Source organism: Pelophylax lessonae (assembly GCF_965119305.1).
Source record: "Pelophylax lessonae genome assembly, chromosome: 8".
NCBI classification, from domain to species: domain Eukaryota; kingdom Metazoa; phylum Chordata; class Amphibia; order Anura; family Ranidae; genus Pelophylax; species Pelophylax lessonae.
Genome location: NC_138775.1, coordinates 282400337 through 282420645, shown reverse-complemented (window position 1 = coordinate 282420645; position 20309 = coordinate 282400337). Strand labels below are relative to the sequence as shown.

The window sequence follows — 20309 nt, the reverse complement described above, 5'->3', positions numbered from 1 at the left end:
TCCCATTGGCTGATCCCTGCAACTATGCAAATTGCAGCGATTGCGGAAACAGAAGGGAGACATTGCAACTTGTGCAAAGTGCCCTCCGCCTCCCCCCCCCCTCCTCCATCCCGGATCAGCCGGCCAAAAATAAATGCTAATCCTTCCAAGGCAGAACAGAGCGCCCCCCACCGGCCACCCAGAGGAAGTGCCTGTGCCCAGCCTTCTCCTCCTCCTTCCGGGCTGCTGCCAACTTTGCAGACTGTTGTAAAAGGTGTCAGAAAAATGAAGCCAGCACCGACCCGAGCCATGTAAAGCCCCCCCGTACCGCACACTTTGCATGCACCATGGTACGTGGATTGCAATTCACTTTTCTCTATTTTGTTTTTTTTGTTCTGTATGCATGGTGGTGGGGGCATGCCTGGGGTGGGGTGAGGAGGGGGTGCAGATGACTGTGTGTGGTGCAGAGAAGGGTGAGGTGCTGCGGAAGATTCATGCACCAAAAAAAAAAAAGTCAGGGTGTATTTCCTTTTCGTTTTTAGTGCATCTGGAGAGTTGCTGAGCTCGGCACATTTTGCAATTGCTCGATCTCGGCCGGGGGAAGGGAGGGGAAGGAGAAGTGCTGGAGAGGAGAAGGGGGAGCAGCAAGCAAGCAAAGCAGCAGCGCCGCCTCCCCCCCGGCCTGAGAGGATGAGTCTAGAGACCGTGCGCTTTAGCCAATCCGCTTCCGGCACTCGCTGGATGGATGGGGAAGTTGGCCAATGAGGCGGCGGGGCAGAGAGGGGGGTGGCGCAGTCTAGACGGAGCTGAGCGGCGAGCGCTTCAGCCAATCCGCTTCCGGGACCTGCTTGATGGATGGGGGCGCCGGCCAATCCAACGGCGGGGCTGTGTGTCGCGAGGCCGCTCTAGGCTTCTGGCTGTGCAGCAGGACTTCGCATGAAGTTTGCTGGGAATGCGCGGAGCTGAGGGGCCCCTTCCTGCTGCTGGAGGGGGGCATGCAGCCTGTGCAGTCTTCCCTGGCCAGTGCAAAGGGAAAGCATTAGGCCTCATTCACATCGAGCGTTTTTACAAACGCATTTCTTTCGTACGACACGTTTAGGGCGCCCAGCTTATTTCAACGGGCCACCCTGCGCACGACAAAGGCGCAAAAAGAAGCGCGTGCATCTTTTCATTTTTGCGCATTGACCCCGCGTTTGTTGCATGTTTCTGTGCGCGGCAAAACGCGCGTCTGCTTCGCATGTTTCAGTTGCCACTAACAAGGAATGACACCGCAAACGCGACACGCGTTTTTTTAATGCCCTTTGTAAAGGAATGCAACACTTGCTTACAAAAATGCATCAGAAACACAGCAAAATGCATTTTTACCGCGATTTTGCTACAGGGAAACGGGTGCCAGTTCACACCATATGCAGTCCAGTGCGTTTTTTTTTCTGCATCAGAAACGCATGGATAGTAGGTTATATGGTTTCCAGTGGCATAGTTCACAACAGCGTGTTCCAGTTTCAGAAAAAAAGTAGAACATGCTGCGTTTTGCTGCACTGAACTGTACTGGAACATAGAGCTGCACGATTCTGGCCAAAAGGAGAATCACGATTTTTTAGCTTGGAATAAAGATCACGATTCTCTCACGATTCTCTGTGTAACAAAAAAAAATTGGGATAACTTTAGTGTTACGTTTTTTTTTTTATTCATTAAAGTTTATTAATTGCGTTTGAAAGACTGCTGCGCAAATACAGTGTGACATAAAATATTACAACAATCGCCATTTTATTCTGTAGGGTCTCTGCTAAAAAAATATATAAAATGTTTGGGGGTTCTAAGTACTTTTCTAGCAAAAAAAATGATTTTAACTTGCAAGCAACAAATGTCAGAAAAAAGGTCTAGTCTTTAAAGAGGAAGTAAACCCTCCTCTAAGGCTTACCTATAGGTACTGTAAATATCTCCTAAACATGTACCGTTTAGGAGATATTTACCTTACATGTCGCCAGTGACGTCACTGGCGCATGCGCTCTGAAGGAACGGCCGATCGTGCCGTTCCTTCAGAGCCCCGTGCCGTGACTGTCGGCTCTAGCGCGCGTGCGCGGGAGTGACGTCACCGCGGCTCCGGCCAATCAGATGGCCGGATGCCGCGATCCCGGAAGACGGGCGACTAGACATGTCGCCCGTCATAGAGGTGAGTGAGCGGCACGGCGGGGGCTCGTTCTGAGGTAAGTATTGCATAATGAGCTAATATGCGATGCATACTAGCTCATTATGTCTTTCTTTTGCAGGGTGTAAAAAAAAAAAAAATAACTCAAACGAGTTTACAACCTCTTTAAGAGGTTAAACTTCCTTTCTCCCTGGCAGAGGGAAGGAAAAGATACAATGTAATCATTTTTGTTTATAGTTACTGGGAGACTTATGCTGATAGGCGGTTGCGGGAGGAAAGATAGAATGTAATCATTTTGTTTATAGTTACTGGGAGTTTTCCACAGCTGTTTTCTCTGCTCCCTCAGCTATGCAAAGAATCGAGAATATGTCAGGTTTAGATCGTCAGGGGGGGTGAATCGAGATCGCGATTTTCATACGATTAATCGTGCAGCTCTACTGGAACATGGTAAAAAAAAGCAATGGAATGCACCAGAAATGCATATATCCCCATTTAGGGCCAGTTCACACCACATGCAGTCCAGTGTGTTTTTTTTCTGCATCAAAAACGCATGGGTAATAAGTTATATGGTTTTGAATGGTATATTTATTTTATTTTTTATTTCAGGTACTTCTATATCGCTGTCAATTTACGCAGCACTTTACATATACACTGTACATTCACATCAGTCCCTGCCCTCAAGGAGCTTACAATCCAAGGTCCCTAACTCACATACATACACAGTAGGGACAATTTTTTTTATACAGGATCCAATTAACCTACCAGCATGTCTTTGGAGTGTGGGAGGAAACCGGAGTAACCGGAGGAAACCCACACAGGCACAAGGAGAACATGCAAACTCCAGGCAGGTAGTGTCGTGGTTGTGATTTGAACCAGCGACCCTCTTGCTGCTAGGTGAATGTGCTAACCACTACACCACTGTGCCGCTGTATAGTTCACACCAGTTCCAGAAAAAAAAAGTAGAACATGCTGCATTTTTCTGCACTGAACTGTACTGAACGCAGTAAATAAAATGCAATGGAATGCACCAGAAATGCACATGTCCCCATTTAGGGCCAGTTCACACCACATGCAGTCCAGTGCGTTTTCTTCTGCATCAGAAACGCATGGAAAGTAGGGTATATGGTTTCCAGTGGCATAGTTCACACCAGTGCGTTCCAGTTGCAGAAAAAAAAGTAGAACATGCTGCATTTTTTTTCTGCACTGAACTGTACTGGAACGCAGTAAAAAAATGCAATGGAATGCACCAGAAACGCACATGTCCCGCGTTAGGGCCAGTTCACACCACATGTAGTCCAGTGTGTTTTTTTTCTGCATCAAAAACGCATGGATAATAAGTTATATAGTTTTCAATGGTATAGTTCACACCAGTGCAGTCAGTTCCAGAAAAAAAAGTAGAACATGCTGCATTTTTCTGCACTGAACTGTACTGGAATGCAGTAAAAAATGCAGTGGAATGCACCAGAAACGCACATGTCCCCATTTAGGGCCAGTTCACACCACATGTAGTCCAGTGTGTTTTTTTTCTACATCAAAAACGCATGGATAATAAGTTATATAGTTTTCAATGGCATAATTAACACCAGTGCATTCCAGTTCCAGAAAAAAAAAGTAGAACATGCTGCATTTTTCTGCACTGAAATGTACTGGAACCGCATAAAAAACACACTGGAATGCACCAAAAGCTTTTTATGTCCTTATGTAAAGCGGTGTTCTGCCCCCCCCCCTCCAAAAATTAAAAGTCAACAGCTACACATACTGTAGTTGCTGACTTTTATTATTAGAACACTTACCTGTCCTGGAATCCAGCAATGTTGGCACTTCCATGTTTCCATCGGCTTTCGGATGCTGCCGCCACCATTGCTGTTAAGGGAACCTGGCCATGAAGCCTTTTCTGCAGGCAGCCTGTAGTGGGTGGAGCCTGTTGGGCGCCTCCCACAGTTCTGCCCCCTCTCCTTGTGCAGGGTGACTGGTCTTGTCTCCGCCCTCTCCTGTAGCTTTCTGCAGGTAGCCTGTAGTGGGTGGAGCCTGTTGGGCCCCTCCCACAGCTCTACCCCCCCTCCTTGGGCAGGACGACTGGTCTTGTCTCCACCCTCACCTGTAGTTTTCTGCAGGCAGCCTGTAGTGGGTGCAGCCTGTTGGGCCCCTCCCACAGTTCTGCCCCCTCTCCTTGTGCAGGGTGACTGGTCTTGTCTCCGCCCTCTCCTGTAGTTTTCTGCAGGCAGCCTGTAGTGGGTGCAGCCTGTTGGGCCCCTCCCACAGTTCTGCCCCCTCTCCTTGTGCAGGGTGACTGGTCTTGTCTCCGCCCTCTCCTGTAGCTTTCTGCGGGCAGCCTGTAGTGGGTGGAGCCTGTTGGGCCCCTCCCACAGTTCTGCCCCCTCTCCTTTTGCAGGGCGACTGGTCTTGTCTCCGCCCTCTCCTGTAGCTTTCTGCAGGCAGCCTGTAGTGGGTGGAGCCTGTTGGGCCCCTCCCACAGTTCTGCCCCCTCTCCTTTTGCAGGGCGACTGGTCTTGTCTCTGCCCTCTCCTGTAGCTTTCTGAAGGCAGCTTGTAATGGGTGGAGCCTGCTACGCCCCTCCCACAGCTCTGCCCCCTCTCCTTGTGCAGGGCGACTGGTCTTGTCTCCGTCCCCTACTGTAGTTTTCTGCAAGCAGCCTGTAGTGGGTGGAGCCTGCTGGGCCCCTCCCACAGCTCTGCTCACTGTAATTGTGCAGGGTGGCTGGTCTTGTCTCCGCCCCCTACTGTAGTTTTCTGCAAGCAGCCTGTAGTGGGTGGAGCCTGCTGGGCCCCTCCCACAGCTCTGCTCTCTGCAAAGGCAATGTACAGCACAGTGATGATGTAGAGGCATTAGGTGCACACAAAGTGGATTTATATCCTTTGCATGTATTTAATACATATCAATAAAAGTTTTGTGTGACAGCCAGAAGACTGTCAGTTTCATCAGGATAACATCCTCCAAGGCTACGTTCACATGTGCCCATTCTCTGAAAAGTGATCCTCTGAAAATCAGCTGTCAGCTGTTCAGAAGGAAATACTGCTGTCTCCGGAATGCCTGTTTTTTTTTCTTCCCTGTTTGCATGATATGGGACCCCCCCAGCACACCACTGGGGCCCCCAGAAAACCAGCACCTCCAGGTATGGGGCACACAGGCTTTTGCCTCCTATAATGCAGTATTTGGTGCTCCATTGCCACCCCTAAGCTTTTTCCTATGAGGGGGTGTGACCATTCCTATGCAAATACAGACTTTTCAAAGGTCAAAAGAAAACTGCATGGGACAAAAACTATTGGCGTTATATAAATCCTGTGTAATAATTTTAATGTAATGATATAACAATAATGGTTTAGGTGTTATGATATGCAATGCAACTTTGTATCATTTACAATGTACAACATTTACCAATACAATGCACAAAGTTTGTCACATTTTGGCTGGGTTCCTACTGATGCGATGCAGGAAACACATCGATTCCTGCATCAGACATGCAGGCAGTTCACATTGCGCCCTGCAAACCGCTGAAGGTGTCAATATAAAGTTAATGACACCCCCAAATGGGTTTGCAGAACGCAGTGCAAACTGTGATCGGGCTTCAAAGGAAAGTTAGATTTGGAGGCACGTCTAAACATTATGATCCCAGTGGCTGGCAGGGCTGCCATCAGTGGGGGACAGCCCATACACACTTAGGGACCCCGGCATCACTAGGGGCCCAGCCGCCCTGTTATCCCAAGCTGCCGAGAGGATGTCTCTTTGCTGGATTTGGATGTGTTTTTTTTTTTTGCTGGATTGGGCTGTCTCTTTGATGGAGGGGCTGTCCCTTTGCTGAACTGGGTTGCTTGTATGCTGGAGAGGATGTCTCTTTGATGGAGGGCCTGTCATTTTGCTGGACTGGGCTGCCTGTATGCTGGAGAGGATGTCTCTTTGATGGAGGGGCTGTCCCTTTGCTGGACTGGGTTGCCTTTTTGCTGGAGAGGATGTCTCTTTGATGGAGGGCCTGTCCCTTTGCTGGACTGGGCTGCCTTTTTGCTGGAGAGGATGTCTGTTTGATGGAGGGGCTGTCCCTTTGCTGGAATGGGTTGCCTTTTTGCTGGAGAGGATGTCTCTTTGATGAAGGGGCTGTCCCTTTGCTGGACTGGGCTGCCTGTATGCTGGAGAGGATGTCTCTTTGAGGGAGAGGCTGTCCCTTTGCTGGACTGGGCTGCCTGTATGCTGGAGAGGATGTCTCTTTGAGGGAGAGGCTGTCCCTTTGCTGGACTGGGCTGCCTTTTTGCTGGAGAGCATGTCTCTTTGATGGAGAGCCTGTCCCTTTGCTGGACTGGGTTGCCTTTTTGCTGGAGAGGATGTCTCTTTGATGGAGGGGCTGTCCCTTTGCTGGACTGGGCTGCCTTTTTGCTGGAGAGCATGTCTCTTTGATGGAGAGCCTGTCCCTTTGCTGGACTGGGTTGCCTTTTTGCTGGAGAGGATGTCTCTTTGATGGAGGGGCTGTCCCTTTGCTGGACTGGGCTGCCTTTTTGCTGGAGAGCATGTCTCTTTGATGGAGGGGCTGTCCCTTTGCTGGACTGGGCTGCCTTTTTGCTGGAGAGGATGTCTCTTTGATGGAGGGGCTGTCCCTTTGCTGGACTGGGCTGCCTTTTTGCTGGAGAGCATGTCTCTTTGATGGAGGGCCTGTCCCTTTGCTGGACTGGGCTGCCTTTTTGCTGGAGAGGATGTCTCTTTGATGGAGGGGCTGTCCCTTTGCTGGACTGGGCTGCCTTTTTGCTGGAGAGCATGTCTCTTTGATGGAGGGCCTGTCCCTTTGCTGGACTGGGCTGCCTTTTTGCTGGAGAGGATGTCTCTTTGATGGAGGGGCTGTCCCTTTGCTGGACTGGGTTGCCTTTTTGCTGGAGAGGATGTCTATTTGATGAAGGGGCTGTCCCTTTGCTGGACTGGGCTGCTTGTATGCTGGAGAGGATGTCTCTTTGATGGAGGGCCTGTCCCTTTGCTGGACTGGGCTGCTTGTATGCTGGAGAGGATGTCTCTTTGATGGAGGGCCTGTCCCTTTGCTGGACTGGGCTGCCTTTTTGCTGGTGAGGATATCTCTTTGATGGAGGGGCTGTCCTGTTGCTGGACTGGGCTGCCTGTATGCTGGAGAGGATGTCTCTTTGCTGAATTGGGATGTCTCTTTGCGGGATAGGGAAGACTCTTTGCTAAATATATGGGTCTGCCAAACTGCGCCCCCCCCCCCCACCCTTCCCGTAGGGTTAGGGTCAAGGTGCCCCCTCATCCCTGCAATAAACCATTGTGCACAGGGCAACCGTCCCTCCTGCCCACCCCTTGCCCCAGCCCTGCTTTGAATACACTCTTAATTTTCATATATTAAGCTGTAGGAGTGTTAAATAAAAGTGGGTGCACTGAAAGGCTTGGGAAGGTGGTCAATGGGCCCTGGGGAATTTTGGTGGTCAGGCCTGGGGGGGGGTCCTAAAGCTGTATTAGGGGCCCAAACATTTCTGGAGGCTGGTCACAGTGCAATGATTGCAGTGTGGGTAACCTTACCATAATATTTTGTACAGAGCTCTAAATAATTAATACAACAAGACAACAATCCATGCAGACCTGCGCTATAGCATTGTTCTATCCCGTGCAAAATGTGCTGCGTCAGCGTCCTGCAGAATACGCCGTATACAGAGCTGGTCTTGGCAATGCGTGGGTTACATTATCATCCTGTACTGTGCAATAGGTGAGAACGCTGCGTCTTCAATGGGTCGTCCTGTGAGAAGGAATATTCCACAGTGCATGTACATTAGCGATCGATAGATTCAAATATATAAACTGCCAGTCAGTACATGCAGTGCTATTTATCATGATGTACTCTCCGGGCTGCAGAGAGGCGCTGCGTCCTTCTATGTGTGTGTATAGATATATATATATATACTCACTGGCCATTTTATTAGGTACACCTTAGTAACACAAATTGCTAATCAGCCAATCATATGGTAGAAATTCAATGCATTTAGGCACATCTAGACGTGGTGAAGACGACTTGCTGAAGTTGAAACCGAGCATCAGAACGGGGAAGAAAGGGGATTTAAGAGACTTTGAACGTGGCATGGTTGTTGGTGCCAGACGGGCTGGTCTGAGCATTTCAAAAACTGCTGATCTACTGGGATTTTCACACACAACCATCTCTCGGGTTTACAGAGAATGGTGGGAAAAAGAGAAAATATCCAGTGAGCGGCAGTTGTGTGGAGGAAAATGCCTTGTTGATGTCAGAGGTCAGAGGAGAATGGGCAGACTGGTTCCAGCTGATAGAAAGGCAACTCAAATAACCACTCGTTACATCCAAGGTATGCAGAATACCATCTCTGAACGCACAACACATGGAACCGCGAAGCAGATGGGCTACAGCAGCAGAAGACCACACCGGGTGCAGCTCCTGTCAGCTAAGAACTGGAAACTGAGGCTACAATTGGCACGGGCTCACCAAAATTGGACAATAGAAGATTGGGAAAACGTTGCCTGGTCTGAGGAGTCTCGATTTCAGCTGCGACATTCAGATTGTTGGGTCAGAATTTGGAATAAACAACATGAAAGCATGGATCCATCCTGCCTTGTATCAGCGGTTCAGGCTGGTGGTGGGGGTGTAATGGTGTGGGGGATATTTTCTTTGCACACTTTGGACCACTTAAAACCAGTTAAGCATAGTTTAACCACTTCTGGACCGGAAGATTTTCCACCTTAATGACCAGGCCATTTTTTTTTTTTTTGCGAAACGGTGTTCTAAAATTTAGTCGGACCCGTGAAAATTCCGAACCCTCGTCACTTCCGGGGACACTCCGTCACCACCATCTGCTGCGAGCCCTGGTGCGCATGCGCACAAGGCATTTTCAAGGTCCGATGAAATTCTAAGACTTACGAACAGCTGACTGAGAGGAGGAGGGGCGGAGGTGGGACGCACACAGCGCTGCGGGAAAATGTTACAACACCGCCGCGCAGAGCTGACTTAGAGGAGGCGGGATGGAAGTGAATACTCATACTAAATAGTCATGATAAAAAATGTTTAGTATTTCTTATTATTTTTTTTTTATCATCACTATTTAGTATGAGTATTCACTTCCTTCCCGCCTCCTCTAAGCCAGCTCTGCAACATGTTCCTTGCTCGATGACGTGGCGGTGTTGTAACATTATCCCGCAGCGCTGTGTGCGTCCCATCTCAGCCCCTCCTCCTCTCCGTCAGCTGTTCGTAAGTCTTAGAATTTTATCGGACCTTGAAAATGCCTTGTGCGCATGCGCACCGGGGCTCGCCTCAGCTGGGTTATGACGTAGCGTCACCGGAAGTGACGAGGGTTTGGAATTTTCATGGGTCCGACAAAATTTTAGAACAACGGCACTGCGTTACTTTAACTGACAATTGCACCCAAATAAAATTGATGTCTTTTTTTTCCCCACAAATAGAGCTTTCTTTTGGTGGTATTTGATCGCCTCTGCGACAGTTATGAAAAAGAAAACAATATTTTTCACTTTCTGATAACAATCCCCCCAAAAAAAAAAAATCTATTTTTTTTTTATCCTTTTAGGCCAATTTGTATTCTGCTACATATTTTTGGTAAAAAAAAATCCCAATAAGTGTATATTGATTGGTTTGCACAAAAGTTATCGCATCTACAAACTAGGGGAAAGATTTATCATTTTTATTTATTTATTTTCTTTACTAGTAATGACGGTGGTATTTGATCCCCTCTGTAGTTTTTATTTTTTGTGATATATACAAAAAAGGAACAACAATTCTGAAAAAAAAAAAATCCCAATAAGTGTATATGGATTGGTTTGCGCAAAAGTTATTGCGTCTACAAACTAGGGGAAAGATGTCATTTTATTTATTTATATTTTATACTAGTAATGGCGGAGATCAGTGATTTTTAGCGGGACTGCAACATTGTAGCGGACAGATCGGACCCCTAACTGACATTTTTGACACTTTTGGGGGTACCAGTGACATTACTACAGTAATCAGTGCTAAAAATAATGTATGCACCGTTACTGTAATAATGACACTGGCAGGGAAGGGGTTCCTATTTATTTATATATATATATACATATATACTGTATATATATATATATATATTTTTTTTTTTTTATTTATATATATATACATATACATATATTTATTTATATATATACTGTATATATATATATATATATATATATATATATATATATATATATACATATATTTATTTATATATATACATATATTTATTTATATATATATATATATATATATTATATATATATATATATATATTTATTTATTATATATATATATATATATATATATATATATATATATATTTATTTATTTATATATATATACTGTATATATATATATATATATATATATATATATATATATATACATACATACAAGTGTGTGTGCTATACCTCTTACAGCTCCATACGTTAGTGACTTTTAACAGCAGAAAAGGGACAAGACCCCCCCTCCCCCCCTCCCCTACAGTAATTAGGAGCCAGCCTCTGATCTTTACATTCTTCCCCTTGCTGTTATAAATCACGCATTAATCATTGCATCTACTGAAATGCTTTTTGCAGTTTGCATTTAGGAAGGTTACAGGGTGTCTATTAGATGGGGCGATGGAGACCATAACTTTCCCTGGAAAACCTTTCAAGAATGATAAATCTCCGCCTTGCAATCACAACATCTTTCCATAGGCTGCATATTGTGACAGCTGCACGACCCCCCCCCCCCTTCCCCATCGTATCCCCCCCCCCCTCCCCATGCGGCCCCACCGCCTTTAATAACTTTCCTTTTTTTTTTTGTTTATTTTGCAAAACTTCGCGTCTCACTGGAGACCCCAGCCGAAACTGGATTTAAAAAAAAAAATACTGTCTCTACGAAAAGTTTGCAAATTACAAAAACTTTTTTTTGCACATGGTAGTTAACGGTATTTGCAAAATGCTGCGTTGTTGTAGCCGGCCCCCCAAACCCCCCCCCCCCCCCTCCTGGCCCCGCTTGGATTGGCCGCAAAGTTATTTTCGAGCATGAGGTGTACTCAGGACACCCCTGTGACCTGCTCTCCCATATAATTCTTTCTATATATGTGGAAGTAGTTAGCATATAGTGGATAGTAAATGCAATACCGGGCAGGGAGCCAGGAGAAGCCCGGGAAGAAGTTATTTCCAGCGGGCATTCAAGGCAAAGCCTCCCCAGGACCCCTCCTGACTGATCCGCCTTCATATTTCCACTTTAACAGCTCAATAAAAAGCTATAGTGTCTTTTTTTTTTTTTTTTTTTCCTATGCTGAAAATTGATTTCTTTTTTGCCTTTTTGCATTGTATTTGCTCTACGGCCTTCTTCTATAAAAAGTTCTTATTCTTAAGTACAGTAACTCTTAGCAGCCAATCAGAACCTGGAATGACTTAAGCAGTCGGAATTCTGATTGGTTGGTAAAAGATAGCGAATTAACATTCAAAGTGATATTTAAAAAAAACACCATTTAGTCCATTTGTATACAATGGGGGTGATTTACTAAAACTGGAGGGTGCAAAATCTGGTGCAGCTGTGCATGGTAGCCAATCAGCTTTTAACTTCAGCTTGTTCAATTAAAGTTTCACAATTAGCCCCCATTCACATCGGGGCGATATGACATGTCAAATCGCATGCCAAATCGCCATCTATTGCCGATTCCCTAAAGTAGTTCCTGCACTGTTTTTGGTGACTTCGGGGGGGCGATTTCAATGGACATCTGTGCATGAACCCGTTCAGATGTCTCTCAAATCGCCCCCCGAAGTTGGAATGAAATGCTGGTTTGAGATCTGAACTTGCACGATTTCAAACCCGCATTCGGTGTGAACCTAGGCTAAAACCTTGAAGCTGATTGGTTACTATGTAGAGCTGCACCAGATTTTGCATGCTCCAGTTTTAGTAAATCCCCCCCCAATGTGCACGTATTTTATTTATTCCAGGTATTTCTATAGCACTGACAGTTTACACAGTGCTTCACATATTGTACATTCACATCAGTCCCTGCTCCAAAGGAGCTTACAATCTAATGGCACTTTTCCACTGCAAGTACCGGCTCGGCTCCACTCGGCACTGCTTGGCCCAGCTCGGCTCAATTTGCTTTTCCACTGCATGATACGAGTCGGCACCTTTCAGCACTGTATAGGCTCTACTCAGCTCGGTTTACTTTTCCACGAAAGTAGTAAGTGGATGGGATTACAACGATTCTCTGACCAATCAGTGGCTAGTAGTGACAAACAATCAAGGCTGCATGCAAAGGATTGTGGGATATGGTATAGGTACGGCCAGCTTGGAACCCCATCCGAGGTGGTACCGTTTAGGCGATCCGTACCATGTAGTGGAAAAGCGCCGCTGTACCAAACCGTACCGAACCGTTCTAACCCGTTCAATGGTACAACAAATGGATGGTAGACATTTGCTGTACCTTGCATCCTTATTCAATAAAGCCTTTCATCGTGAGCCATCGTCCGGTGTGCGGCCATGTTCTCTTGCATGCACGTCATAGACAACAATGGGGTTCCTCTTTTCATGTAGGTTGTAGACAATAAATAGGGTTCCTCCTGTCATGCATGCCATAGACAATAATGGGGTTCCTCTTGTCGTGCATGTTGTAGGCAATAATAGAATTCCACTTTTAGTGCATGTCGTAGACAATAATTGGATCTCCCTTGTTTTCCATATCGTAGACAATAATGGGAATCCTCTTTTTGTCCATATCAGTACCATTAATGGGGTTCCTCCTGCTCTGCATGTCATAGACAATAATGGGGTTCCTCCTACTGTGCATGTCATAGACAGTAATGGGGTTCATCTTGTCATTTATGTCATAGACAATAATGGGGTTCCTCCTACTGTGCATGTCATAGACAATAATGGGGTTCCTCATTTTGTGCATGTCATAGACAGTAATGGGGTTCATCTTGTCGTGCATGTCATAGACAATAATGGGGTTCCTCCTACTGTGAATGTCCTAGACAGTAATGGGTTTCCTCTTGTCATGCATGTCATAGACAATAATGGGGTTCCTCCTTTTGTGCATGTCATAGACAGTAATGGGGTTCATCTTGTCGTGCATGTCATAGACAATAGTGGGGTTCCTTCTACTGTGCATGTTGTAGACAGTAATGGGGTTCTTCTGGTCGTGCATGTCATAGACAATAGTGGGGTTCCTTCTACTGTGCATGTCATAGAATGTAATGGGGTTCATTTTGTGGTGCATGTCATAGACAATAATGGGGTTCCTTCTACTGTGCATGTCGCAGACAGTAATGGGGTTCCTCTTGTCGTGCATGTCATAGACAATAATGGGGTTCCTCATTTTGTGCATGTCATAGACAGTAATGGGGTTCATCTTGTCGTGCATGTCATAGACTATAATGGGGTTTCTCCTATTGTGAATGTCATAGACAGTAATGGGGTTCATCTTGTCGTGCATGTCATAGACAATAGTGGGGTTCCTTCTACTGTGCATGTTGTAGACAGTAATGGGGTTCTTCTGGTCATGCATGTCATAGACAATAATGGGGTTCCTTCTACTGAACATGTCATAGAAAGTAATGGGGTTCATCTTGTCGTGCATGTCATAGACAATAATGGGGTTCCTCCTACTGTGAATGTCGTAGACTGTAATTGATTTCCTCTTGTCGTGCATGTCATAGACAATAATGGGGTTCCTCCTTTTGTGCATGTCATAGACAGTAATGGGGTTCATCTTGTCGTGCATGTCATAGACAATAGTGGGGTTCCTTCCACTGTGCATGTTGTAGACAGTAATGGGGTTCTTCTGGTCGTGCATGTCATAGACAATAATGGGGTTCCTTCTACTGTGCATGTCGTAGACAATAATGGCTTTCCCCATTTTGTGCATGTCATAGACATTAATGGGGTTCCTCCTGCTGTGCTTGTCGTAGACAAAAAACTGATTCATCTTGCCATGCGTGACAAATCGCACAGTTGTGAACGGGGTCTTAGTGAATCTGGCACAAACCTAGCAAACATTAAACAGGACAAGAACCTGATCTAACAACATGTAACCAACTGCATATTTTTTTATTCAGAAATTTTGATTTGGGGGGGGGGGGGGTTAACCCGGCTGAGGTATCCTGCTGTCCTATAATAAATTCCATCCGTTTTTCAAAAAAGCCCATGAAAGCCATTTGAAATAAACGTTGACAACAAGAACTGGTGCGGGGAAACGCTAACATCAACCCTTCGAACAGATGAGCCAAACTGCCATACCGAGCCAAAATTGTTGAGCTAACCTCTTTTGAGTATTCACAACTAAAAAACTGAGCGACCGAGGAAAAATGTAAAAAAAAAACGCAGTTTGTAGGTCCAGACTTCGTTGGCAACGGCGTCAGATTCCACAGCTTGTAGCCTTTCAATTATTTCTATTTTTTTTTTTTTTTTTTAATAATATTTTTTTATTTACTTAAACTTTCCACTGCTTGGAAGTTCTGTTTGTGTCCCAAGGAGTTTGAGAGAGAGGGGAAAAAAAAAGTAAAATGAAGCAGAGCAAGGGGGGAGAGTGAGAGAGAGGGAGAGCGAGCTGCTGAACTGTGCGGCCTAGAGGGCGCAGAGAAGCCTGCCTCAGCCTCACAGCCTGACAAAGGGCGCCAAAACCTCCCCTCACAGAATACAGCAAACCACAAGAAGTCTGAGGGGAATGAAGCTGCTGCTGCAAGGGGAGAGGGAGAGGGGTAGGCCTTGCAATGTACAAGAAGGCAAATGTCAGCCGCACATTCCATCACCCTGCACATGATTTCTCCAAAAATATGTCAACTTTCACCTCAGAATTCAGTGAGAAATGTCACTGACGGGTGACGCCGCTGTACTCGCTGCCGGGTGTGGAAAAGAAAACAGGAGGCTGAATTATAACTGTATTATTGTTTATAATATTTACTATAATCAACAGCATTATGGTGTATATATAATCGTTGCTCTTGGGTCTTGTTTACATAGAGCTGCCTTAGGCCTGCAGTGCTCCGCTGGGGCCTGGAGGGTGAGCGAAGAAGTTTCCTGAGATAGGATAGACTTTTGGATTCGTCCTAATAAAAACGGCATTATTGTTTATAATATTTACTATATCTGGCACCGTTATGGTCTACATAACTATTACTCTTAGGCCTTGTTTACATAGAGAGACCTTAGGCCTGCAGTGCACCGTGGTGGGAGTGAGACTTGGAGGCTAAACGCAGCAGATAGGCCTGAATATGCCCGGGTAGGCCTTTCTGCCCTACGGCTTTATCACACAATTGGCAAACTCATTCAGAAACGCTATGTCAGCCTCAGCAGACCAGACATGATGACAAGTGTTCGGCTCTTCTGCGTCACCTCATCTACTATACGTTTATGATCTGCTGCTATTTTATTATTATAATAAAACAGCGGATCATGCTAAACTTTTCTGGGGCTGGACATTACTGCGCCAACATGGCGGAGAGAAAATAGGAAGCAGAGTGGACGGGTTTCCTAGCAAGCTGACTGGTCGCTATGGGCAACTGCACTGGTCTTTATGTGCCATTGTGTGCTATCCAGTTCCATTGGCTGCAGACAAGGAGGAATAATTCCTGTGGTAATGTCAGACTTTTTAGCGACATGCTTACAAATTTCATGCTAAAATATCAGAACGTCAACATACACGAGGAGAGGGAGGCCTGCCAAGGCAAGGTTAGTGTTTACTGAGTGTATGAAGCCTGGACCCGGGACTAGACGCACAATACAGAGAAATGCTGTATACAGTCAGGCATGCTATTATATGAGGGAACATATTTATTTATAGTTTACATATACTATATATACAGTATATATGCGCGTGTGAATATACAGTATATATATAATGTTCCTCTCATATATGTGATACCGTTCATATCTCTTGTAACTATAAATGAATATTCAACCATATATTATTATCATTGATGTCATATTTGTTCAGGTGATGAGGTAATATTGATTCAGGCCTAGTGTTGTGTGAATAGTAAGATGGCATATTGACCATCTGTAGGGCGCATTTCAGTAAAATCTTTCAAAAACTTTTGGGGCCTATTTATAAATCTCTTCACACAACATTCACCCAGAAGTCACATGGCTTCCTAATGGAATCCAATTGGAAAGTTATGTGAAACATGGGTGAATGTTGTGTGAAAACATTTATATATAGACCTGCCAGTTTGGATGAATAGGTTGGTGTCTTTTCAGAATGGCTGAATAATTGGTGGCTTTTTATGTTAATAAGATCTATCTATCTATCTATCTATCTATCTATCTATCTATCTATCTATCTGTCTGTCTGTCTGTCTGTCTGTCTGTCTGTCTGTCCGTCCGTCCGTCCGTCCGTCCGTCCGTCCGTCCGTCCGTCCGTCCGTCCGTCCGTCCGTCCGTCCGTCCGTCCGTCCGTCTATCTATCTATCTATCTATCTATCTATCTATCTATCTATCTATCTATCTATCTATCTATCTATCTATCTATCTATCGCTATTTTATCTATCCTTATATTTTCTTTCTTTCTTTCTTTCTTTCTTTCTTTCTTTCTTTCTTTCTTTCTTTCTTTCTTTCTTTCTTTCTTTCTTTCTTTCTTTCTTTCTTTCTTTCTTTCTTTCTTTCTTTCTTTCTTTCTTTCTTTCTTTCCCATGTATCTATCTATCTGTCTGTCTGTCCGTCTGTCTGTTTGTTTCGTTATTCATATCTTTATTCTTTTCTTCTATTTATCTAATTTATCTATTTTAGATTTCTCTTGCGCTCTGTATCATCTATCTATCTATCTATCTATCTATCTATCTATCTATCTATCTATCTATCTATCTATCTATCTATCTATCTATCTATCTATCTATCTATCTATCTATCTATCTATCTATCTATCTATCTATCTATCTATCTATCTATCTATCTGTCTATCTCTACACACTTTTCCTGGGCATCACAAGATGGTGGCAAACCAACCCATTTTTGCGGCTCGTCGCTCGCCGGCGGTTAATCTCTGGGCAGCGTTGAGCCAGCGCTGTTTATAAGACTCGCCGGATACTTTAGACAGTAATTTGTGTGATAACTTTTTATTTTTTCTGTGGCTTGGACAAAAGTCAGAACGAGAGCCAAAATCTTGTATCTAGGAAACAGGAGGCGGCTTGTGGGGGTTGGGAGAAGGGGGGGGGGGGGTTGTCCCGGCCAAACGCAGGAATTATTTTGTGGCCTCCCCGCACCTCGACTGGATTTCCTGAATATACTAATAGTTAAACAGATGGGGTTTAATGAGTATAAAGAGAGAGGGAAAAAAAAATCCCCCACAAGTTGGAGAGGCCGGGGAGTTCAGTCTGCCAAGTATGGCGTACAGTAATTACAGTTTACACAACTTCAAACTTTCTCCTCTTGACGGTTTTCTGGTTTCAATATTGTGGTGTAAATAGATTGAAGCTACAGAAGATATCTCCAGATACCGGAAGTCTGCGATAGATTACGGCGTTATCGTCAGAAAGTAAACAGTTTTTTTTTTTTTGAGTCATCTAAGGAAGGCTGGACGTGTCAGCTGGTTATGCTGCTGTGGAACTACAAGTCCCAGCGCACTCTGGAAGCTGAAGGGCTCTGCTTAGCGGGGTATATAGTAAAGCGCTGTGCAAACTGTTGGTGCAATATAAATCCTGTACCCTAATAATAATCATAATAATAATACATTACTACAGGGAGCGAGTTCTAGGCCAACAACGCCATTTGCTTTGGCTAGCCAATCACGTTAGGAGTCTTTTTTTTTTTTTTTTTTTTAATGTTCCACCTAACTTGATTCAGTTTGCTGAACTGGAAAAAACGCTGTTTAGTCAATTATTCCCATTATTTAGATTTTGAAGGATTTTACGTGACTATGGGGAAGAGTTAACTGGAAAGAGTAGTAGTTTGCCTGATCAGCAAAGTCACGTTCGTCTGTAAGAGGCGAAAAAAAAAAGAAAAGGTGAACTTGATTGGGTGTTTGGAGTGAATACGGATTTGCTGGGCTTGCGTAAAAGTTGCGCCTGCCCCGATATGATATAAATTGCGTCTTTCTGGGATATTAGGTCACAAGTCGCACACTTTAACCACTTAAGCCCCGGAAGATTTTACCCCCTTCCTGACCAGGGGGTTTTTTTTCCGATTTTTTACTGCGTGACTTTAACGGGCGATTGCGCGGTCGGGCGATTGCGCGGTCGTGCAACGCTGTACCTAAACGAATTTGACGTCCTTTTTTTCCCACAAACAGAGCTTTCTTTTGGTGGTATTTGATCACCTGTGCGATTTTTACTTTTTGCGCTATAAACAAAAAAAGAGCGTAAATTTTGCAAAAACAACAATATTTTTCACATTTTTTTATATGAAATTCCCCCCAAAAAAATGTAAAAATCAAAATTTTTTAACATTTTTGGCCAATTTGTTTCTGCTACATATGATTGGTAAAAAAAATTGCAAAAAGCATATTTTGATTGGTTTGCGCAAAAGTTATTGCGTTTACTAACTAAGGGAAAGATTTCTGTCATTTTTGGTGGTTTTTTTTTAACGCGTAATGGCGGCGATCTACGATTTTTTTCGCGGTACTGCGACATTGCGGCAGACAGATCGGACCCTTGACTGACATTTTTGACACTTTTGGGGGTACCAGTGACATTACTGCAGTAATCAGTGCTATACATATGCACTGTTACTGCAAAATGACACTGGTAGTGAAGGGGTTAACTTTATTTGAGAGGGAGGGGTGGTGTGTGTCTCTAGGGGCGTGATTCTTACTGTGATTGGCTGTGGCTTGAAGTGTAGGAACAGTGATCAACGGTCCTACATAGTAGAACCGTATGATCACTGTTTCTACACAGGGGAGAATGACAGGCGGCTTGTTTACATCAGCCGCCTGCCTTTCTCCCTCTGCACCGACGATCGGCGAGTGACCGGCGGACATCGGGTCCGCCGGTCACAAGCATGGACTTGCTGGGGAACGAGCCGGGGCGGGAGCGCGCCTCCGCGGGCGCGTGCTCGCCCGCTATTGGCTCCCAAGCAAGTGACAGGCTAGTGACGTATATATACGTCACTTTGCCTGGCCGGGGCTGACTGCCGACGTATATTGTCGTGCGGCGGTCGGCAACCGGGTAACAGAGTTACAACCTGTAACAAAAAAAAAAAATGGTTCCACTTAAGTACATCAGCTCCCAATGAATAAAAAAAATTACATTGTAAGTTATTTCCTATAAATTACATTAATAATAAAAAAAGAATGAATCTTAATTCCATGCTAGCCGTACTCTATCCAGCCAAAAGTGCGAGAGATCTGTCATTTGCATTGACTGATTCTTGTATGGGAAGTAAAGGACGGTCTATAGTTATAGAAAAAAATGAGCGCAGTTTGCAGGGACCTTCCAACATTCTGCCCAGGGCCGTCTTTAAAGCATGGCAAAAAGGGCAGCTGCCCCGGGCCCAGTCATTGTTGTGGGGCCTAAAGCAGCTGCCCCTTGAGCCCGCACTGCCTGAAAATAGTTGATAAGTGGATTTGGGAGGGCCCAGGAAAATGTTTGCCCAGGGTCCCATCAATATAAAAGACAGCTCTGGTTCTGCCAATTGTCTATTGGCTGGTCAGAACAGTATGGATCTGCACCAGACATTGTGGCATTGGTATGTATTTCCATTTTTTTTCCTGCAGTATATATTTGAATATAGTTAAATTTAATGTTACATATTGATTGCGTGCCGGTTCCAGCATACACAGTACACCAGTCACCTGCAATGTGTCACCCAGTCAGGGCCGGGACGAGGGATGGGCAGGTGGGCGCAATGGATTATTGCAGGGATGGGGGCACCCTGATCCTAACCCTAAGGGAAAGGGGGGGGCGTAGTTTGGCGTCTTTGCCCTGGGCACTGGATGACCTTGTCCCGGCCCTGCACCCAGTTCTGGGTGCACCAACCCAGAGCCACCATTAGTCACTGAGCAGAGGGGCAGCGTGGTCATTTTATTGGGCGTGCATAAAAAAGTATATATATATATATATATATATATATATTATATATATATATATATATATTTTTTTTTTTTTTTTCAATACCCACACATTAAAATGACTATGCTGTCCTCCTGGCCAGTGCTACATATATCCTGTATATATATATATATATATATATATATATATATATATATATATATGTATGTATGTATATATATATATATA

General features: G+C 44.7%; 1 protein-coding gene across 1 annotated transcript in view; it reads left to right on the top strand.

The window, feature by feature from the left end:
* The first annotated feature begins 202 nt into the window (after positions 1-202).
* NFIA (nuclear factor I A) overlaps positions 203-20309 on the top strand; it is a 504907-nt gene continuing 484800 nt past the window's right edge. The window contains exon 1 of the mRNA XM_082265066.1: positions 203-329. Coding sequence (XP_082121192.1) covers positions 327-329 — 3 coding nt within the window. The 5' untranslated portion in view covers positions 203-326. The remainder of the gene's footprint in view (positions 330-20309) is intronic.